This window comes from Pavona decussata, unplaced genomic scaffold, assembly GCF_977016875.1.
Source record: "Pavona decussata unplaced genomic scaffold, jaPavDecu1.1 SCAFFOLD_12, whole genome shotgun sequence".
Taxonomy (NCBI): Eukaryota; Metazoa; Cnidaria; class Anthozoa; order Scleractinia; family Agariciidae; genus Pavona; species Pavona decussata.
The window spans coordinates 1,279,253-1,303,115 of record NW_028145435.1 but is presented as its reverse complement, the minus strand read 5'-3'; the positions used below and the strand labels follow the sequence as shown (position 1 = coordinate 1,303,115).

Here is a 23,863-nt window from a genome sequence, read left to right as displayed (position 1 = left end):
CGAATTTTGTTTGTTTGTTCAGTTTGTTGTTATTTTTGTTTTGTTTTTTTAGGTTTGAAATTTTTTGGTGAGCTTTTTATGGGGGAAAAAAGAGGGACTGGAATCTATGTTGTACCAAGAGGTCCATATTTATCACTTTTTTTGTCCAGGTTTCCATGCACTGCAGATATTTTACGTTCATCATTGAGGCATGTTGCCTTTTTGGTTGAATGCTACATTCTAACGATTTTGCGTAGGACCACAACATCTGCAGTGTATGCAAAACTAGATAAGTTTGGAGCATTTTTACAATGTTTTGGCCTAAGACATTACACATCCCCTTTCCACAAGTAGCCCTACGATGTTGTTTGCAACAAAATGTGTGCATTCAAACTGGGAAACGTGACTGAATGAAATGAATGAATGAATAACTCCTGACTGACTAGGGACAGTTAAGCCCTTAGCTAAAAATAATAGGTAATTTGCTGAGGCAAAAACAAAAACTTAAGTAACAACTTACATACAATAACCAATCAATAAAATGTATGCTATCTCAAATCAGAAAAACCTAATTTTCCTTATTGAGTTGCAAGCTGTGTAGGACACTGACCAGAAGCTGTTCGTTGTAGTGTCAACCCTGGGAATAGAAGTCAATTTATTCCTTTTAAATTCATTGTGTTAACCCTAAGAGTGAATTAAATTACCAAAATATTCAGGTGCATAATTATTCAAATGTTTGAAAACAATAACAAGAATATCCTGAATTCTCCAATCTGTTAAGTCATAAATAACATGATCCACTAGGGTGTTACAGTTAGACTTTCAGTCATTATATACTGAAAGAGCCCTTTCATGAAGCCTGTCCAATTTCCTACTATCAGACTTATGACAGTAGTGATAAATCAATGAGCAATAATTAATAATTAATTATTAAAATAGAACATCAAAACTGAATTATTATTAGAATTATTATGTATGAAGTCTCTTGGATTTAAAATAGAACAGAACTCAATACAGTCATATCATAGTTTGAATGTATAACTTTATTGCATCAATTTATCACATTAATCTTCACAGCAACCTGAAAAATATTAATATTTTACAGATTACCTCCTTCATAGGCATAATAAATTACTGGAAGTTACATAGTATTTTAAGTGTATGTCATGATGCGGAAGTATTATATATCTATAATATATATTATATATCAAAATTCAGTTTGAAAACGAGGCCAAGGGGGTACAAACAAGGAAATTAAATAATCATGTTTATTCATTTCGGTAGTTTGTGTTCTCTGGACTTTGATATCAAGTTGAATTTTAATATTTAAAAAGCAGCCTATTAGGATCTATGTACCACTTCAATCACAGATTGAATCTAATTTCTTTTGCATTTTATGGTGCTACACAACTCACACATTGAAAAAATAATATTGCAACACTGTTAAATATGCTGTCTGGTATAATTTACATTAATTCTATTGACTGCTCCTTTCAGCTACTTTACAACAACTACCAAGTTCATGAGTGCAAGCTGATGACTCTAACTTGACATTTTAAATGCTAGATTTTAACAAACAACTGTAAAAAAAATTCTACCTTATAATTAAATTACTGGTACCAGAGAAACTTCTCATGGTTGCTGACTTGCAATAAATATCATATGTTAATTTTGTAAAATCAAGGTTGTTTTCGAAGAGTATTACGTTTTTATGAGCCCAAAGTTCAGAAATTGGGAACCCTGGCATTTCATGTGGGTCTCGCAGATCAGGTCCGATAACACCCTGGCTATATCAAAGCAAAAATCAAGAAGATAACTTCAAACAAAAGATCAAGCACTTTAACTACAGTAGGATCATGCATGCCAACTCAAACTACATGGGAAAGTAAAAAAACCACTTAAGCAAACAAAAGTTTCTGTTATTGCAGCAAATAAATTATTTAAATTAAGGCATGGAAAATAATATATTTAGGCTTTCAGTTCTAGTTAGTGGGGTCATGATCTGTAGCAAATTAAAAACTTTACCAGCTGGGTTTCATTTTGTGATAAAAAAAAAAAAACATATCTTGCCCATAATCATGGGTTTTTACTGCAAAAAAAAAATTCAAGCAGCAGATAAAACATTGGGGCAATGTTTCCTGAAGGAACTGAACGTCCATTAACATCCAAAAAATCCAGTGAACTGTGAGCTAAGACAATAAAAAGTATCTGAAAAGCACTTGTAGATCAATCATGCCCTGAGCCCTTTACTGATTCTATAATAGTCAACACTGCTATTCATTACCTGAGGCATTACACTTAAAGCAAAGAACAAGCTGAATAGTACATCAAAAGCACAATTAAGGGAGGTCTGTTAGGTCTGGTATGTTGAGATAACTTGCATGCCTTAAACAAATGTGTATCTGTCCACATGTAATGACTCATGGACTTGGGCGGGGTACTACCCTATGTAAGCTTAAATATAGATCTGTATGTCACCTAAGGGTTCGGGTTTTCAACCCTTTTGGTCTGAAAACAGGTTTATATTTGAACCATTTTTAAGTCTGAAAATGAGAATGGATTTTACAGAAACATTTATGGATTCTACAGACCAGGTCTGAAAGTGAGTTTAAATTTTAGCAGCCACTGGTCTGAAAAGGGGTACCACGCAAGAATTACATGTTTTGGTCTGAAATATGTTCATGGTTTGGAGAACCGAGCTGCACCCCCCCACCCAAAGATAGAGAGGAGTACCTACCCCCCACCGCTCCCACCTCCTGAACTACTGTAATTTTACAAAAATGAACTGATAGTTCATCTCCTTACTCCTTAAGTTATATAATTATACATGTTTCTCATGAAATCTCAAGTGTCGAGTCTCAATGACCTTGAAATACACCAAACTATCTGTCTTCTAACATAATAGCACCACTGAGATGTAGCACCACTTATATAATTACCTATTCATAAATTACTTTTTTAATTAAGTATGTTAAATTATTTATTACTAAACTAATAGTATATTATACCTGGTTCATAACTGAGCCAATCTCTTGTTCATTCATAATAACATGTTATGAATAAACATCGGGCTTTTACTAAACAAAAGTATTTTTTGTGGTATGGTCAGCATAAGAAATAATGCCTCAGGGTTTTCGGTACACTCTACACGTCTAATCATATTCCGCTCCAATTGTGATGCTGAGGTTTCCTGGTAAAATTTTGGTTGAGTGATACCACTGGTTCGTGTCCACAACTACTGTAAGATAATAACAATAATAATTATTGAAAGAAGACATTTATAAACTTGAATTGACATTTCATAGCAACATGGTATCTTTGGCAAGAATGGTATCCTTGGCAAGAAAAATCAGTTTTCCAGGCCAAAATTGGCTTTAATATCAAAATTTCAACAAAGATGGTGTAAAAATATTTATTAAGTTGTCATTAAGTTGTGGATCTTTTTCTGTGCTTTAGCCCCTGGAACGGGGACTTCCACATAAAAGTGATGGGGGTGATCTTTGGGAAATTTTGAAAAGAACCCCTAAAAGGTACCAGAATTCTGTTTGTGGTCATGGTCTGAACAATTTTTTACCCCTAGGAGGTAGCAATGCACAACTCTAAAACAATACACTAATCACTGACAGTTGACTGACATTTACTTCCCCTCATATGTTTTGGCTTAATGTCCTAAAAGTACCACCATACCTCTTAAGGAGATCATTTTAGATAATTTATACAGTTCAAGAGAATATCAATACTCCCCCCATGGAAGGTTTTTTTGTTTTGCTCTCCCCATCCCCCAGGAAATTCCAGTTGAGCTTCATACTTTGCTTAGAAGATTTTGACTTTTAAGACCCACCTCCCCCTAGGAAGTGCACATTTTAGCACCCTAAGGGGTACCAAACCACAAATTTTAACCCCTAAAAGGTACAACGATCACCTCCATCACTTTTATATAAGAGTTCCTCCCCCACCCCCACCCCCAACAGCTTCTCTTTAGCTTCTCTTTCACCCCTTCACTTGGTAATTATTTGTTTTAATAAATTTATCATAAGATTACAATACAATGTACAACTTATATTTACATTGAAAACTCTTTAAATTTGCAGACATAAGTGTGTGCACCCCATCAACCCCAGTGGGGATACTCAATGACATTAGTGTTGTCCAGACTGTAAGCTGCAAATGCAGCCAACTTGTCAAACCCAAAGTTTTCCTTTGACTCTGCAGTCCTGTCAATTAAGCATCATATTTAAAACTTGATCAACACTTACTGACTTCTCCTTTGTTTATTGTGGTTGTGATGGAATGACAGACATGCTCACACTCTGGAGGCGGGATCAAGGTCCACGTCTTTTGACCTGACAGCTGTGCCTGCCATGACGGACGGTCTACATTATCAATCTATAGAAAGACAATGCACTATTGAATAACTGCACCTGAAACCACTGACCTTCCTTGGCAATAATATAACGAATAATACCTTAGTTTTAATTACCTACCCCTCTATAGTGATCTTATTCATAACATGCTTTATAGTGACGCGGTAAGATTGTCAGCACATGTTTGCCAGTCAAGATAACAGTATCTTGAAAGGATCAGTTCACAGGTTCTTGAAGAAACAATTGACTGAGATGGTGGTGTGATCTGAGCAAAATATCTCTATCCAACATTGAAATCCATGCAGGTCGCCAACAAGAACCATAACATTGATGTCAACCCTGAGTGACACGCCGGTGCTTCCTGAGGGTGAGACACCATAATTATGGACCACCTGCATATTCACTCAAAGGAGAAATTATCTCCCAACATGACAGAATCTTATAGACTATTAAATTCTATAGACCTTCCAGAGAGTAGAGATATGATAATTAATATGGAGAATTAAGCACCTAACTATTAAGAACCTCTCCAAAAACCAGGGTTCACACTTCAAGTCACTGTATTTCAGGTCAACAATTGAGTGCAGTAACATCATTTTGACACATGCAGGTCAGAACAGTTTGATGTGAGCCACACATCAAACTGCCATCTGGCCGTTTAGACATCATCTGATCATTTAGCATACAAACGACTTAACAGTCATGATACTTGATAAATATAATATATATTATTCTTGTCAACAGAAGTAGGATAAAATTGGAGGGGGGACTCCCATATCAAAGTGATGGGGGTGATTTTCATACCTTTTAGGAGTTAAAATTCATGGTTTGGTAGTCCAGCTCTTAGGGTGCTAAAATCTAAAAATGACTTCCGCCAGAGGTATGGTGATACTTTTAGGGTATTGAGCCAAAAAAATATAAGGGGAAGTAAATGTCTGTCAACTGATTTGGTGCTTCTTAACGGCAAAAAATTGTTCGGACCACACCCACAAAACAGAATTCTGGTACCTTTTAGGGGTTAATCTTTTCAAAATTTCAGACAATCACCCTGGCGTCACTTTTATATGGGAGTCCCCCCCCCCCCAGGATAAAGTACTCATTATTCTTACAATAATCTTGGTAAGGTCAGGCTGGATTGGAACATAGTCAGCTTACACCATGGTGTGCCCTTGCATCTAGTTATTAGTCCCGGGGGGGGGGGGGTACTCCCTTATATGGGCTATATAGGTATGTGCGGGTATGGGTATGGTTTTTCAGCCGCTTTGGTCATAAATAGGGTATCGATTTAGCCATTTTGCCGCCATTTTGGTAATAAATAGGATATCAATTTTTGCACTCTAGTCTTGAATTCATTTTTTTTTGAAGAAGAAGAAGAAGAAGCTACTAGCTCATCATGATATTTACAGCAACTGTGTACGTGTCGCAACGGCTTGTCATGCGCTGCGGTCACGCGCTGGACTCCAGGGGTTTTTGAACTGGTCATAAATGGGGTATCAAATTATTGGTCAGGTCATAAATAGGGTAGGGAAAATCGCAGATTTTGGTCATGAATAGGGTAAGGGTTTTGGGAAGTGAGCCGCACACCCCTATCCATTTCTTTTGGGAGTACCCCCCCCCCCCCGGGTTATTAGTTCTCATGCAGCGCAGTATGCAAAATTCCCAGCTACTGACAGGTTTTGATTAGACTGGCTGTTTATCGCAACTTACATGTATATGAGCACCAGGTCCCGGCCCACCCATAAAAATCCAGTCTTGCTCACTTGTCTCTGACTGCTTTGGCAAAAAATATGGTACTTGGTAATGAGTGCGCAGTTCTTGTCTAATCATAGGATCACAGTTACTCCTGAAAAGAATGTGAGTGGAAACAGGTTACATACAATATATGATAGTCAGTTCTGAGTAAATTGATTAGAAGCTTACAAAATGGACAAAACTGAACCCAAGTGTTTACACTGCTGGAAATTTAAAGGGACAAGATCATCATCCTACAAAAGCCAAAATACAATTTATTCAACGCATTGATGGAAACACTTCAGTTCTTGCGTGCTACTAGAGCACAGAAACATTCTGTTATCAATTATTTTAAGCTGCAAATGGCTAAAAGCTTAAGGATGGAAACGAATTTGCATCTTGAAAAAATTGACCAATCTTTTTAAGTTAATTCTTTCCATGTACCATGTATTGACTGGAGACATCACAAAACAAACTGATTATAGCTTCCTTCTGTTGCTCTAAGAGCAATTTTAAACAAGAAAAAGGTTCTTTGTCAAATATTTGAGCAGTTTTTACCAAAATACAACAAAATCTCCATGGCAGTGGCCCTTTAAAATAGCATGTGCAGGCTGGAATGAGTCCCGACCATGCCACTGTATTTCTGTTTTTGGGCCACTGGGTGCTCTGCTGCCCTCGTATTACTTAAATAACAGAGTTCTGAACTGGACAGCACATGTTTTTATATGTCTCTGCAAAATAATCATGAGTCAATTGACAATACAATGTTTGAGCTTTTTCTGACTTAATTGAAATTTTTGTAGATTGATTTTCAAGGACACATCACTAGCTGTTTAATATTGCTCCAACAAATTTTAACACCATACAAACTCTTATGTTATGCTTCTGTGACCTGTGCTCAAACAACAGATGTGTATTCCCTTTGTGAAAAGAAAGTTGGTTTGATCTTTTTTGCAAATAATAATTAACAATTATCCTGCAAAATCCCACAGAATATCATCTGATAGGGGGAGATCAGGGGATGTTCCACTAGATTGATTGTTTTATTATTCAACAAATTGATAACAAAGCACAGTTTTATGGAAGAAAACCTGGAGACCATCTTTATTTTGCCATTTTTCTCAGCAACACAAAATTACGATATTTGTTGTCAAGGGTTTTTGTTGACATAACGGACAACCAGTGTATCAGTGGACCATGACTATTTTTTGGAAGTGTTACATAATGTGTGTTGAATAATAAGATGTGATGAAGTTTTGACTCATAGTTGCAATCAACCATTAATCTTTTGGCACAATTGCAAATGGTTTTAAATAAATAATAAAAGACTTTCTTGCAGAAAACGTCGCAGGGCAGCGTGGACTAGATAAGCTGGGTAATTTTACTTAAAATTTTGAATGACTTAAAAAAGATAGTAGTGAAATATAGGGGGGAATGAACAAAACGAAAAATATGTATTAAAATATCTAACGGTTAAAAACAAAGTCTTAGCTAGGTTACAGATATTAATAACTTGAAATGTCTTGATTTATTCTTTTCACTAAATTTAAATGGAGAAGAAATCGCGAACAATCAATGCAACGAAAGGTTTATTTATTTCAATTCCTTTCATCACGTTCATTTCAAACTTAACACCAGCTGTGTTCTTGGACAGCTGTACATTTATTTTCGATAGGAAATCAAACAAGGTTGAAATTTGACTTTTAAATTTCGGTTCCATTCGTAATTGATGGCAACTAACTTCGAATAAATACAAGAAAACACATTGACTCAACAGCAAGGAAATGAACTGAACAATTAAGATTTCATCTTACGCCATACATGTGTTCAGCTGGTTAATTTTTGTTGTCCTTTTTCCACGTTTTTGTTTTCAAATATAAAAGCTGAAGGAGTTGAACTTACCAGCCAAAATACCACGGCTCCTCTTTCCATTCTGATCTTCCTTTGGACATATTCATTGCTTGCTCAAAGGAAGTAAACTCCGTATTATAGGGGAAGAATTGGCACTCGTCTTCATTCACGCGATACGCGTCTTTGTTCTTCTCGAAGAGCTCCTTGAAAAAAGTGAAATTAAACCTCTCAGTAGCCGACCAGTTCTTTGCCGCGTCAATAACTACAACTGGTCTACCAGAGTAGGCATATTTTGAAACAAAATCCTCCTGCGATAAGTCGGATACCCGTGGAATCTCCTTTAATCCCTCACACACAAGAGAACAATTGGTTGGCTTTCGCGTCACTTCGATGAATATCTCGTTCACATTCATAAGACAGGGCTCTTCTCTGATTTTCAACTGTTCAATGACGTCAAAGTAGTAGCAAGCCACGGCCAAAACAACAGGTAAGATAAGGAATATCCAGAGCCGTTTTGATCTCGTTTTGTAAGGAGCCGAAGAGTCCCTAACTTCACGGAGGAACTCCGAACGAATGCTCTCGAGAGCTTCACCGCGTTTCAGTGATTTTTCTCGAAGGTCAGAAAACAGCATTGCAAGTTCATCGACGCTCTTTGAAGAAGCCATCATTAACGACTGAAACCAGCGAGTACCTTCCAGCAGTGTTTAGGCTACAATGATACTTGTAAGCAATGTTATAAAAACACGTCCAGTGAAACTTCATAAATATTTACGACAGCTTCCTTGTTTCCAGGGCCCTGTCACAGCAAGAGACCATTGCAGGGGGCGGGGAAGCCGGGAGAAGTGGGTGGGACGGGGGAGGGGGGGAATGGGTCGATCGATAGGTCGAGTTTATATCACGAACTTTTCTCTCCCCCAAAAGCAAAAAAAAAAAGGGAAACTTAACTATCATTTGTCAAAAATTTAAGACCCGGTAATTCTTCTTCAAACATACCCTGAAGCAGAAAGGCCGTGGCAAAGGCCGTGGCTTTCGAAATATTGGGAAAATATATTCACCGACTGCGCGTGCAGCCTTGCTGTTATTTAGATTATTTGTTCTGCTATTCACGGTTGCTGATTAGATCCTTTACTACAGGATCCTGTACTTTTATTTTGCCGCAGTGGTTCGTTCCAAACACAGTTACCGTTTTTTACTGGATTTTAAAGGAACAAAGCTGTTTCTCTAAAGCTTCTTAATTATTCATGAAAAGATAGCAAAGAACATCACCACTATATTGTAAAGGAAGTTTTCCATCTGTGATCTTTACGAAGTTAAATGTGGTGAGATTTTGCTTTAAATTTTGCCCAGATTGAATAACAATTGGAATATCGGGAAGCTTCATTCAACACTGACTCGAGAAGGACCTTGAAGTACACTGTTTGTTTTTTGTTTGTTAAGTTTTGTTTTCTTGTAAGAAATAAATACTCTCGCTCGTGTTGGATAACATTAATTTGTTCTCGCAGAAAAATGCATGAAATTAATACCTTTTCGCAGACCTCAACCACAAAGAAAACAGATACGCTCACTTTATTCTCTGTATTTCTTTTCAGTACAAGTAAGCAGTAGTCATTTACCGGTTGTTTGCGAGGGAACAAATGGATTCTGCTGTCGCGTGACGAAACATAACTGGCTTTGCTATGAACTTTTCTACGCCGGAAGCGGCCCACACGTCAGGTTGTCCAAAAAAAAAGCACAAAAGCGTTCGCGACAATGCGGAAAGGAAATACCCAATAAATTGCAATAAAAGCTCAGAATCCATATTGCCATCTCAAGTCTTTGCTGTACGGTCGAGCTTTTATTTATTATTATTTTGTTTTTCTGATGCAAGTAAATTTTATGCAACAATGGAAACCACCTTTTAAAGCTTTTAGCGATGACAATAGACACTACAGGTAGATGCGTTATTAGGTCTAATATATTGAAGCTGTACTTCTGTTATCTGTAAAGGAAACAGGACTGCCTTAGGGTTCACAACTAGACACCAGTGTGAAAGATATTGAGAACTGACATTTAGTATGGAAAATATTAGAAAAAACACGTTGTTGTTGTACTTCACTTCCACGCCGCTAATTTACAATGGTTATAAACTGATCAGGGACTGATAACTCAAGTCTAATGATTCAAAAGATAAGGCGCGCATTGGTTTGCTTTTGACGATAAGGATAAGACGAGGCCTTTTAATTTAATGCTAGGCAAAGCCGGCGGCCTCTGGTTAAGCTGAATCCGTTTTCAGAGTAACCTGATGATATCAGGCTTTCGCCCAACCTCGTTCCCAGGGCTTTTCCCTTTGAAATTGGGAGGGGCGGGGCGGGGCGCCCCTCCCAATTTCCAATGACAATGCAGTCTGCGACGACAGCCCAGCTGAAACCACGACTTCAGATCTATCTCAGTAAACTACAGTTTTACAGCGAGATATAGAAGGTAAATCACACTTATTTTCGCAATGTCCACCAGTCTGGTTCCCATTATTATGCTCTGAGATTTAGTCGATATTCCTTAATATGGAAAAAAAAAAAAAAAAAAAAGGGAACACAGAGTAACAATTCGGAGAAGGACTGGGGAGGGTTAATCTAAAGCAGCACCTTCTGGAAATCCGCAGGCATTAAAAACCATCAAAATAGAAGTTTTCGAGACACAAAGAGGGAAAATACATTTTGTTTCTCTTGGTCTCTTATCGTCATTTCCTGATGCAATGTCATTATCCTATGAAAAGCCAATGTGTACTTTCTTAACAATTTTGCATTATTTCAGTATAAAATTGTAGAGACTTCGCAAGCCCCAGTACCTGAAAATACTGATGACAATCTAACGTTGCATCACTTAGAACCAATGATACAACAAAAAATAAATGACATCGGAAAGTTTTCGACGACCTCTGAGAAATTTGGCTCTTCCGCAAATAAGCTACCAGTTGGTCAGAAGTATCACTTGATTAAAAGTCATTTTGTGCCATCGATTAACTACAAGTTTCCAACGCGATTTCTTCATTAGCGCCGAAGAGGGTTTCAGTCACGATACCTCAGTGAGTCCTCGTGGATGGTCTACAGCCCTTCAGTAGATGGAGTATTCTGTAAATTTACATTGTGCTTTGATGACACCTATGCATTGCAGGAAAGACAAGGGCACTTTCATAAAATGGCATAAGATTTAGGAAAATTAGGCAAAGAGACATCAGCAAATGAAGTACCATCACGACGCAATGATCGCTGCCGAATCCTTCCTTAATTCGGTTGAAAACCCGGAGCAAAACGTGAAAAACCGAATAGATGACGAAAATCAAGGGTTACAACAACAAATTACACAAATGGGTAAGTGAAAAATAACAGTACGTATTGTTTCTTATTTCTTTCAGATACTCCTCAAAACCGAAGGAAGAAAGGTCAAATACAGCAGCCAAAGCTCTTTAGGAGTGCGATGATGATCTCTTTCAAATATATATGCGCTCCTCAAGATATGTGCCACAATCCCTGCAACGACCTGTGAATGCGAAAGAAGTACGAGTTGTTTAAGGCGGATGCATACATATAACAGGGAATGCATGGGCCATGAAAGGCTGTCGTCCCTCGCACTAATGCACATTCATTATCAAGTTAAAATTGTTTTTGATGAGGTGGTAAATTTGTTTGCCACCAAACACCCACGGAAGCTGGAACTCGGGATAATTCTGAGGGATTAGTTCCGCAGTATTTTGATGTATCATTTTACATCGTAAAATTAGTCCTTTATAACTTAATTCAAACAATTGTATTTGAGAAATGTAATATTCAGTTCCTACCGTGTACTTTGCCGTTACAATTTCTCATGTATTGCTACTTTCCTAAATAAACGGATCAGACAATAAAAAATACATTTCGGTATTTTGGTCCACTTTGGCCTCGTTAGCCCCCCCCCCCCCCCCCCCCCCCCCACATAAAATCCTGGTTACGGGCCTGTGTTACATTTTAAAAAAGCTACATGACGCATCGGGAATAAAAGGAGCACTTATATTAGTTCAGTTTGTTAAACATTACACTGTCAGCTGGTTTTCGAAACTTCGTAAATGAGTGTTTCTAACTTCGGATAGCCACGGTGAAAATGGAGTGCAACTTCAAAAAAAGTTGGGCTAACATTTCTAAGTTGCTTCTCTTCTATGTTAGACAAATCATTTAAGACTCCCAAGTTTAAATAAATATCTTCCTTTTCGTGTTTTTGAACATTCTCTGCAGGTTACAGGGATTGTACTAAATTTATCTTTAGCAACTTTTCACCATCAAAATCCCCATGGTATGAATACTACTTTAACATCTTTTTTATAATTGGTCCACGAGATGGTCTCATTGGAGCTTAAGAAGATACTTTCTAAGATAATACATCATTCTCATTCATTCACCAGGCTTGAAATATACCATCACATTTATTTCATATACCACACGTTTGACATTCAAATCCTAGCAGTATGCAGGATACTTGTCCCATGAACCTAGTTTAATGGCCTGTCTTCTGTAGCTCAGTGGTAGAGCATCCGAACTAGTAATCGGAAGGTCTTAGGTTCGACTCCTGATAGGTGCACACGGATTTCTTTTTTCCGAGTATGCCTGTGTCACTGTGTCTGTGTCGCATCATTTTCATTCATTTACCAGGCTTGAAATATACCATCACAATTATTTCAGATATATAATAGTAGCTAAATAACTTCCCCATGTCAAGCATTAACAACCTCGTTCCCAGGGTCTCTCCTCCTCCCGTCCCAAGGAGCGGAGAGGGGGCGGGAAGAGGAGAGACGCTGGGAACAAGTTTACAGAGCCGATCCTCTGGAAGGTAGCTAGCGACCTAACAGTGGCGACGAGAAAACATGAATTCACAGTTCCGGGAAGTTTTACTATGGTGTAGTTATTCAGTAGCAGGTTCGGCTGTCGTTGAGTTGGGGTCTTTAATTTCGGTTTGTTAAATTGACACGTTCGTTGTTTCACCGCCATACCGAGTACGTATAGTTCATTTCACCTTGCAAAGAGCCTCTCTTTTGCGTTCTTCTTTGTGGATTCCTGAGAGTGGTTCTGTTTGGAGTTTTCGCCCATCTACACTTACAAATTTTAAATTTCATTTAACGTTCCAGCTATTTTTATCTTTTTTTTTTAATCTATCATAATAACACAATAAAAAAATCATAAATGTATACCTCCAGTAGAAAGAGTCTAAGTAACTCGCTAATGTTTTGAAGTTATGATCGAATAACTACGAATTAAGTAACTATTACACGAAGAGAACTCTGCGTAACTATATTCCTAATGTTACATGTCCCAACTTGGACACCTTGGAAACCAGGTGCCACGCTAGTAAGTGCATGTGCAAAGTGTCACGTTAGCATCGGTTCATACAGCGACGTGTCACGTTAATAAAAGTACATAAGCGAGTATTATATTAGCAAAGGTACAGTAAGCGGTGTCACGTTAGCAGAAGTACATTAGGGAAGTGTCACGCTAGTTTATAAAGGGTACATAAGTGAGGTGTCGCGTTGACGATAGTCAACAAAAATGACACAAAAGACAGTGCAACTGCTTCGAAGAGAATCAGTCATATTCGGCTCCAATCGTGATGCTAAGTTCTCCAGTAGGGACAATCTTTGTGGAGTGGAACCATTGGTTGGTGTCGAGCACAACTGAAAAAGTAAATAAATAAACAAGCATTAACTATCTTACGTAACTTTCACAACATGCTTCGTCGGGAAATCTCAAAAGGATAACTTAGGTCATTCTTTTCATTCTCATAAATTGCCCGAAAGCTAACATGCTCTCTTCCCCTGCCCCTCCTTCTAACCCCCTTCTTAGGGATGATGTCTCTTTTATTTAGTAATACTGGTAACCCTCTGACAGAACAGATCGCCTAGGAGGCGAAACGAGTCTTCATCTGTCTACCTGAAGGTTCTGGGTGCCCTCTCCCCTTCAATGTTTCTCTCATCCTTCTCTTCCCACTCTAAAATCCACAAAACTGACAATTCTTACTTCCTTATACTGTATGTCATTTTGTCCAATCTTACTTGTAGTGTCTAACCGACAAAAGTCCATATCTTCCTATCTGGCAGCTGCGTCACCTTCTCCTCTCCCCCTTCTTTACTTTCGATACCGCCAGTAATTATGACTTACTGAATTTTTCCTAGTAGTACGCCGTTACATGTAGTACCTGGCAGACGTGTTCACACCTAGGAGGCGAAATAAGAGCCCATATCTGACCTAACACCTACGCTATCCCTCCCACTCTCTCCCCTCTTTCCCCTCTCCCCCCTCCCCCGCGCCAACAGACGCACACACCCCTCCCCCTGCTGCTCCCCCAAGAATTCTCTCTTGGCTCCTCTTATTCCCTTCCACAAGATCACTGACTTACTGATATCTCCCTTGGTGACTGTTACTTGAAGTTCCTGGCAGACATGTTCACACTCAGGAGGCGGAACGAGAGTCCATATCTTCTGACCTGATATCTGCGCCTGCCATGATGGACGCTGTACCAAGTCAAGCTGTAAACGTATAGACAGAACGTCGCTTAGTCGTAGTGAGGTGAGCACATGCGCAGTGAGATTGTGTTGACTCAACCGAAGGTGACATCAGTTGAACTCAGTTCTGCTCTTGTTATAACCTGAGTATCAAGCCTTCCTAAAGTTAGAGGGAGGAGGCAGAAAGGGAAGGCTTCCTTTCACTCGCCACCCCCCTCCCCCCCACCTCACCCCATCCGAAAAACCTGACACTCAGGCTACTGTGTCATTGTTGTTATTATCATTAATATATTCGTTGGTTCTTTTGTGTTCTACTGGAGGATAGCCGTTTTCAGTTAGCTTGCGTGAACACTTCTTTTTTTTTTTTTTTGGCGACAAACTTCTGAAATCAGAGATATAGTGGGACATACTGTTCTATAAACGTCAGCAAGAGTCTATCACGTGATGTGCTCCTATCATCAGTTGTGTCGTGATAAAAACAAAGAAATACGACTGTATGTTTAGTTTTGGTTATTTGTACACGTCAAGAAACCTAAATTATCTGAAAATAAGATCAGCCTGGAAAGACAAAGAAAGAGGCCCTTAACACAAGTTATTTAATCCCGTGATGACGTTCATTTTTATTTTAATGTCAGTCATTCTTCATTCTTAGCTTCAGCACTAGGAGGATGTTTTCTCCCCGGAATAAAAACAGCTATTACAACACGTGGTAAAACTCACGTGTATTGGCGCGCCAGGCCCAGGCCCTCCCATAAATATCCAGTCCTGGTCTCCAGTCTCTGCTTCATCTGGTATAAAGGCAGGTCTGGTGTAGTATTTACGCAGCTTTTGGCGAATAATAGGATCGCAGTTGCTCCTGGAAAAAAGAGAAAAGCAAGAAAGAACACTGTTAGCACCCTAAAGAGGCAAGTTTATATTACTAGGCAGATTGACTGTCTTGTAAGTGTTCACCCGCCCCCCATTAAAACATTAAAGGACGATGTCTGCAACGTAATTGATCAGCGATGATTGTCAAAACTGTCTTCTACGCAGTTATTAACTACGTTTTAGTATGTGCAGTAAGTAATTCCATTGAGCCAACCTATGAATACTTTTTTAACTAGTCTGCCGGTTTCAGGACAAGAATAGGATTCAGGATTTTAATTTATATTATATAACTAGTATTGTATCTTCTAGTGTTTCAATACGGGACGCGACTAGGTTTAGGATTTGGATTTAGGATTATGATCAATAATTAGGATTTATGGCCCTGTCATTTTAAAATAGTGTAAGATGCTATAATAATTATTTTATATTATTATATAATTAGTTTAGCATTTTATATTATTTTAATATGATTTTAGGATTCAGATCTCCATACTAATAGATAAGTGTCCCCAATTAGCCGGTATTGCAGCAAGCTAGAATGACTGACACATTAATAAAGTTGTTATTATTGTAATTAAAACAATTACAAACTTACTGAGAGGTGCTACACTACCACCCTTAAAAAGGAAAATGACCTAGTAACTTTTAAGGAGCAGTCAAAGACGACCGCTTTTGGGTGATTGTCAACGCAGTGGTCGACTGAGAACTGGTTCGACCCAAGCGAAGGCATATATAGTTTATTTAACGTGTCTGGGTACGGTTTAGCTGTGGTGTCAGTGCGTCTTACGGGTAACGTCAACAGAAAAGCGACAGCTAAGTTGACAAGTACAACCACGTAATAAATATGGAAAGCAAAGTAGTTACAGCGAGCGATATCAACAAAAAGAAGTGTAAATACTCTACTGATAATCTAGTAAACAAATACATTCAATTATACTATTCCTACTGGCCTTAAAAAATGTGAAGATTGATATAAAATCCATTTATAAATTTACAAACTGTAATAAGAAGTTTTATGGAAACGGACAACGCTTTTTATTTAGGAAGACATGTTTCAGTGGTTACTGCTGCTAAAAACTGTTGTGAGTTTACTTAAAATTTTAGCTTGTATGCTATCAAGATCTTTTGAAAATAGGAGGCTGCTGAAATTGCTAAAATAATTTCACCTATGAGGCGGCTTATGTCGTCATTTACACAGGGCTTTTCTATACAATTTATAGATTTCGCTAAGACGACCCTGATTGAAGATGGATGGTCACGTCTGAGGGATTCTAAGCACAGAAACGGGCACAAATGAGACTCCTTGAGACGTACTGCTGACATGGTTGCTTTTACAAGAGTGGTCGGATAACTAGGTTAATTTAACGGGGAAGAGCCACCCAGTGGATCTGTTTATAAACCATTATTATTATTATTATTATTATTATTATTATTATTATTATTATTATTATTATTATTATTATTATTATTATTATTATTATTATTATTAAACTGCAGTATTATCTATTATGATAACGCTCATAGAGCGGTTTTTAATTGAGTATCGAAAGTAATTTCGCATTTGCGTTGGTTTTGCATTATTACGCTCTGTGATTGGTTAACAAAACTCGCGCCACTTTCTCAACCAATGAGAATCCAAACCTAAACCAATCGTGTTTTCGCCCCACGAGTTTTCCCGCGCTTGGCGCCAGTTACATGTATTTGCTTCGAATTCTGATTGGCTCGTTGTGTTGTTTACATCTGTTGCGGTTGGCCAGAGTAATTACTTTGGTTTTGGTTTTACGACACTCAATTGAAAACCACTCTATTATAACCATTTCGAATTTATCACTTTTTTACACCAATAATTAGTTGCTAGAAGCAAGCAAGTCATGGGTCTCGGTTTAACCACTATGTAAAGCAAGGGAGACAGTGAACCAAAGGGAAGCGGGAGCCAAAACCAATTCCGAAATGGATCGTGCGTGTTTGCTTCAATTTATAGACTTTGCCAATAAATCAATAAAAAAACATGCTCAAAAACACATTCCTACAGTGTTGCTGTGTCATGTATGGTCTCACCGGGCCTGAAAACCAACACGGCATAAAATTTTCCGAAAGGAGAGCAAGTTATGGTATTACCCTGGGTGTTACATGGTTGTCATTTATGTCCCACCATATTGATCTCCGGAAGGAGAATCAACAGAAAGACCTGTAAATTTCTGGGTTTTGTTTTATTAGGTAAATTTAAGACTAAATGTCTGGAAACTTCTCCTCATACCGATGCAACAGTATTCGAGAAACACTGATTTTGCATTCAGGTACCTCTAAAACTTCTCACGAAGGTTGATTTTGCTAATAATTGTATTATATGTATTCATGATTATGGTTAAACACTGATACTCTCATTTGCAACTCTTCGTATATAACATGAATTAAAAGAAAATCACAACACTTTGAACAAGGACGCAAATTCTCTCACAGCATGTCTTGGAACTTTTAAAGTGTCTTGCTATTTTTTTTTTTTTATTATTATTTTTAGGTTTGAAATGCTGTACCGGCTTTCCCAGTATCCAGCTGGGAATATTGATTCTAATTACATGTGACAAAATGTCCAGTGATATCTCATATATGATGCTATATTCCACAACAGTATATGTATTGCTTTGAAAAAGTCATCTTAGTGGCAACATTAATTATATTAAAAGAAGTGTTTTTTTTTTCTTTTTTAATAAGCTGGTTGGTTTCGATTAATTAGTGTTGTACATGCGGTGATAAACTCTTGTATGAACCAGCTCTGCAAGCTGCGTCTCGTCATGTACCGTTCATTCTTGCATTAATAAATAAAAGCTATTGTTGTTGAGGCGCAGAGTCCCCCCACCCAAAGAAAAAAAGGAAACATTACATGTATGCCTGTTCAGTTGGCTTCAGCAATTTCGATATATCAAATTCGTACTCGACTGCAAGGCTTAGTGGAATAAGACAACAGCGATTACATTGGGTCTCAGATATGAATAATTAATTAATTATTATTTTTTTATTATTTCCCGAAGCCTCGTAGCCAAACAAGAATTTTGATGCATCGAAATTGATCTCCCCTTTCTATGACACTGGTCAGCTTGAATATATTACAATTTGATAATTAACTTGGGTGAATGAAATCTCATGGCCATTGAAACGAAAGCTTCTGAACAGTTACAATACACTGGCAAAGTGATTTTCCTGTATCTTGACTGTGCAGAATATCCGGTGAGGGCCCTTGTGTAGTATTTTTAGGTGCCACTTTTCGTTTCTACATACCGATTATTTTAAGGGGCTATTTCATCTATTTTGAGTCTTATTTTTAAAAAGCAAAAAACGATATTGTAATCCAAAAGGAACCCTGAAATAGCTCAGTGTTGTTTAAAATCATTCTACTGTTTTTTTTTTCTTTTTGTTGTTGTTTTTTTTTTTTTTTGCTAGGATTGTCAGGATTGAAAGGTTTACTGAAAAACTTCAGTATAATAATTAAAATTAATAGTGTCCGACGTTTCAGTGATACTATCATCATTATCAAGGCAAATTACTTTTTCTTCCGGGTTTTAATATAAATGAACGTGCAAACTGACTCCACCGCGCTTTGTTATTTGCATAACCACAAAAGAAACTAAATCTATACTATATTGTTTTTACTCATTTGTATTCAAACCACGAAGAAACAGTCAGTTTGCCTTGATAATGACGGTAGTATCATCGAAACATCGGTCAGCATGAGTTTTAAAAAAGTAGCCAATTTTTTTTTTCAAGCCTCCCTCTTTTGTCTTTGGAAAAAATGATAAAAGCATATTAGGGTTTGATAACCTTATGAGAAAATCCCTTCACAATTCTGTTTTGATGTTTCAGGAGGATCTCGGGAACAGGAAAAGAGCTTAGTTTTGAATGAAAGCTGGGACTTAAAATCCCCATGCATGAAACAGCCCTTGTAACTTCACCTGTTTTTCCCTAGGGTGAGAGAGTGTACGGATAATACAGCAATACAGTCAACTCTCGCCTAGCGGACACGTCGATAATACGGACAGCAGCTAATTCCCCGGGAAAAATAGAGTACGGACGTTTGCCTGAAATAAATACCACTCATTACGGACTCTCGCTATTAAGGGAGTTGACTGTGGAGTTAACAATTCAAGACTTCCTTACCAGCCAATATACCATGGTTTTCCTCTCCACTCGGCCCTTTTTTTCGACATCTCTAATGCTTCAGCCAGGGAATCAAAACCAGACTTGTAAGAAAAAAACACGCAGCCTTCATCAAGGTTCTCCTCGGCGGCTTCCATATTGCTGGCATAAAGACGCTTGAAAAACTTGAAACTGAACTTGCCAATCGCAGACCAGTTCTTTGCAGCGTCCGTAATAACCACGGGACGAGCGCTGTACGCGTATGTGGCAATGAAGTCTTCTTTCGACAGATTTGAAACCCGGGGTACCTCGTTCACGCCTTCGCACATTTGGGAACAGTTGCTGGGTTTACGTATTATATCGTTTAGAAGCACTAATTCGGGATCAATAAGGCACCTCGTAGAGCTGTCCGTGTCCTTAAATGAGAGACCCAAGAGAATGACGATTGTGGGCAAAGCTATGAACCAAATGACCTTGTTCCAGCTAAAGCTGAATGTGGTTGTTTTTGCTCGAGGTGCGATGTAGACCTCTCGTAAGAACTCCCATCGGACATTCTCTACGTTTTCGCCAGCCTTAATAGACTTTTCTCGAAGATTTGAGAAAAGGGAGGTCAATTCATCGACTTTGTTCGAGGTCTTGAACTTCATGGCCGGTTCAGTCGCGCTTTCGTGGGACTAACCTCGCTTCTCTCTTACTGCTTAGAAGAAATACGGACGTAAATGAAATATTGGTAATCGAGTAATTACTAAAACGCAGGTGATATTGAGTTCTCTACCTAAAATATTTAAGTCCCTATCAGTGACGTAATTTCTCTTTTAATTGTTTTTTTCTGTGTGAATGTCATGGACAATTTAGAGGTTATTACCAGGCTGCATTAATAAGCTTTCTAAAGGAATAATTTGGATGATTAATAAATCAATATATCTTCACATGTAAGGTTTGTGATATTTGTTTTTCTTTGATTTTTATTACCAGTACAAAGAAATATACCGTCGCGGGTTTTGTTAATATGATTTCTTAACAACAAAAGATTAAACCGGTAAACTAAATTGTGAGCCAATATAATGTGAAAAATAAAAAAAAGACTTAAGGATCAACAGGTGAATTACTTCGACAAAAGTTGCCGACAAATCATGATAATAAATTATATAGCATGTCAAGATAAAATAGTTCTTTTCCCGGAGAAAGCATACAATTCTTGAGCCCTAAAATAACTTGAGAAATTTTTAGCTCTGATATTACTACCTAATATCATATTTACTAACCCAGCAAGACATGGTGTAACAATACTAATTCTATTTATAAACTACAGGAAACATGGGTAGGCTTACGTGCGAGTAGGATGCAGTCAGACTGATATCTGTGTTTGTTTGCGCAGTACATTACGAAAACGCGAATAGTTTAATAAATATCTGATACCTTTTTTTCTTTTTTCTTTTTTTACAACCGCCACCGTGGCAAGTACTTGTAACGCAATAATGGGTGTCAGCATTTGGAATCAAAGGCATCCATTCTTCTTGGACGATATACAGGAATGGCTCAGTTTTTACTGAAATACTTAGATGATAAAGTACACCTTTTCCTGAAATATTTGATGAAAAATGGAAGAAAATGCAAGGAACCATAACATAGTATTGGATAGTCATCCCTTTGTTTCTACTTTAGTACTTACTTAATACCCTCTTTGTCTTTTGCTAATGACCTTATCATAACAAGAACTGCATTCTTGTTTTGCATGCACGCAGCAATCTTTAAAATTTGTCAAGGATTTCACTTGTATTCAAAGACTAACATCCAGTTGCCGGAATTGATATGATAACCTACGAACGTCGTTTACATATAAATAGCAAATTTGTCAAGGATGTCCCTTGAATACGAAGACTCAACAACTTCCTGCTTAAAGATGACGTATCACGGGCATTTTGACCTTTTGTGGTGAAAATGGTGGGACCACACCTTCACTTAGTTACAAAATAATACACTAAGAAAAGGAAACCAACTGAATTATTGTCAAGAAGGGAACAGCTCATGACCTTCTCTAGTGCATTTTTCAGATTTTGGAAACGCAAACGCGAGAACTTGCAAGAAGTTAGCTTAACCGTTTTTTTTTCTCAAGTTGCAGTCCATCAGTCTAAAACAGTTCATGCATGGCCAGAGACACTCATCGATAGTCTTAGTGCACTAGGGTGACAACCTACAACAAATTTGAGCAATACTTGTAGGTTTTTGTTGGTTAAAAATAAATTTGTCGAGTTTTTAATATAACGCCAGATTCCCGTGATACTTCCTGGCTCAAAAAATATTCTTATCGCTTTCAAGTTTGCAGTACTGCAACTATATCTGGGTCGACGACTTTGACTAAACTGAATTCTGTAAAGATACAGCCTTCAAGGTCCAACTCAATTCTAGCTAGAAATTCTGATGTTCAAAACAATATTGCACAACACTATTCCGACCAGATTACCTGAACTCACACGAAAAACAAATTAACAGACAGACAGACCCAAGCCATCCTCTTAATTTTTTTTAGTATATAAAGTCTATATATTTTTTTGTTTCGTTTTGTTTTAAGATACTCGAACTTACAACATTTGAAAGTTGGTTTATTGGAGTTTGCACCGAAAGGATTACATTTCTTTTGACCCAAAATGGATAGACGATGTGTATAGAATTTTTACAATTTTAAATGGCCCTACCCCAGTCACTTGGAAGCGCGGAAATTGGGACGAGACGAGAACAAAAAAACCTTCTCATACCGGCCAATTTCCGCGCGTCAAAACACGAGAAACGTACAAACGCCGCGGAAATGCTTGCTGTGCAGGGTAGTAAGAAAACGAGATTGCAAGTTGACGAAAGTTCAAATGGAGACCAACACAACCAGAGGAGAAAGTCAGCGCCCATCAGTCCTGATCCAACGTAGTTAAGCCTCCCACCGCGCAGTCGCGTCTCTTTACACTCGTGCCCTGAAGAGATGTTTTTCCAAAGGCAGAAGGCAGAGGTCAAATTAGGATGTGAATATTTTATGATTGATTGTGATATTGTTTTGATCTATTGTAAACATTATCGTGGGTTTATTATTATTATTTATGATTTTAACTTGCAAAGATCCAGATGAGGCCAGGGCTTCTTTTTTACTGACTTTTACAAATAAAGTGTGTATATGTGTACACAGGAGCTTAAGCTCCTGGTGTACAAGAATATCTCGACTAGGCCAAGACATCGGTAACATAAAAGGAATATTCGTCCTTGACTGGCGTCTACAAGGGCCTATCACGAGAAGAGAAGGAAAAGGAAAAAAAAGAACGAAAGCGAAAGCAAAACATACAATTTAAAACAAAACCAAAAGCAAACAACAAGGGAAAAGAAGAAAGAAAGAAAGAAAGAAAGAAAGAAAGAAAGAAAGAAAGAAAGAAAGAAAGAAAGAAAGAAAGAAAGAAAGAAAACCCGCCAAGACAGTGTCGAAAATTTGGATCCCCTAAAAGATGGGAAGAAGGAGCTGGTTCCGTCAATCCCCACCCCCACCCCCACCCCGAATAGCCTGATACTCGGGCATTCCTCTTCTCTTCGACCAATCTGAGTGATTTCCAAATCGGTCATCCCACCCCACTGATAAGGATTCAGGATTGGATAATTTGATCTCAGATTCCATTTACTTTGCTACCACCGTTACTGCTTAAAAATGAGAGAAGCACAATTCTCATTTCCTTTGAGAATAATCCATCTTTTTGCCCAAAATTAAAATAAAGAAATTATTTTGCAGAGGTATCTGCCCAGCCCCACCCTCGCTGAAATAGTCGGTTTACCAAATAAGGTAATGCATTTCTGCTGTAGCTCGGTGCTCGGCGAAGGAACCTGTCAAGTGCGATTTAGCTGAAGAAATTGATCATGGCGGAGTCCGAAAACCACCACTTGGTAAGCCATTCAATACAGTTTCTCACTGAGATATTCTTTCCATAGATCAGCTCTCCAAGTTTCAGACACTAGATAGGTGTATTAATATTTCACTAGTTTGTTTGGTTTGGAGAGGAAGTGAGCAGCACACGAAGCTTCAATTCGCGCCTCATGCAAGACATACAAGCGCTAAACTAACTTTTTACACGTTTTTGACATTTTGAGGGATATTTCGTTCAAATGAATGCTGTTTCAAACGATAGGTAACTATCTCGCTCAGTTCAATTTAATTCATCAATCACGCATAACCAGAGCTTTGTTATCGTTCTGTGGAACAAGGCCTCCAACCGCCATTTTGATTTTGAGCCCAGCCTAAACATAAAGTTTGTGACGTGTGGTTTTCGTGAATGGCGGAGTTGAGATTGTCAAAACTGGTCAAATTTTTAGAGACACCTAACAAAGTATTGAATTTTTCAATTTAGTGTTTTTTCCTCCAGTGCTTGGCGCTGTTTGGTTGAATTTTACCCTCGTCAATTCCACCACGAGT

General features: G+C 38.0%; 2 protein-coding genes and 1 long non-coding RNA gene across 5 annotated transcripts in view; 1 reads left to right on the top strand and 2 right to left on the bottom strand.

Annotated features, from left to right (window-relative positions):
• Positions 1-1,004: 1,004 nt before the first annotated feature.
• LOC146487978 (bifunctional arginine demethylase and lysyl-hydroxylase JMJD6-like) lies at positions 1,005-8,687 on the bottom strand. Of its 2 annotated transcripts, XR_014867592.1 has the most exons (5): positions 7,977-8,687; positions 6,051-6,186; positions 4,236-4,365; positions 2,807-3,217; positions 1,005-2,678 (listed from the first exon to the last, which is right to left on the bottom strand). XR_014867592.1 is itself a non-coding variant. In XM_085125020.1 (4 exons), exons 1-4 carry the CDS (start codon positions 8,591-8,593, stop codon positions 3,132-3,134), a joined length of 969 nt encoding a protein of 322 aa, XP_084981146.1. In that variant the 5' UTR covers positions 8,594-8,687; the 3' UTR covers positions 1,005-3,131. The 2 variants fall into 2 exon arrangements, 1 of the variants encoding a protein (XP_084981146.1); XM_085125020.1 differs by having other exon boundaries at positions 1,005-3,217.
• Positions 8,688-12,136: 3,449 nt separating this feature from the next.
• LOC146487977 (bifunctional arginine demethylase and lysyl-hydroxylase JMJD6-like) lies at positions 12,137-20,160 on the bottom strand. 2 transcript variants are annotated; one of them, XR_014867587.1, is made up of 5 exons: positions 19,447-20,160; positions 15,148-15,283; positions 14,322-14,451; positions 12,603-13,599; positions 12,137-12,286 (listed from the first exon to the last, which is right to left on the bottom strand). XR_014867587.1 is itself a non-coding variant. In XM_085125007.1 (4 exons), exons 1-4 carry the CDS (start codon positions 20,070-20,072, stop codon positions 13,511-13,513), a joined length of 981 nt encoding a protein of 326 aa, XP_084981133.1. In that variant the 5' UTR covers positions 20,073-20,160; the 3' UTR covers positions 12,339-13,510. The 2 variants fall into 2 exon arrangements, 1 of the variants encoding a protein (XP_084981133.1); XM_085125007.1 differs by lacking the exon at positions 12,137-12,286 and having other exon boundaries at positions 12,339-13,599.
• A 3,098-nt stretch (positions 20,161-23,258) lies between these two features.
• LOC146487974 (uncharacterized) overlaps positions 23,259-23,863 on the top strand; it is a 35,324-nt gene continuing 34,719 nt past the window's right edge. Inside the window, exon 1 of the long non-coding RNA XR_014867584.1 lies at positions 23,259-23,337. This is a non-coding gene — a long non-coding RNA (uncharacterized LOC146487974). The remainder of the gene's footprint in view (positions 23,338-23,863) is intronic.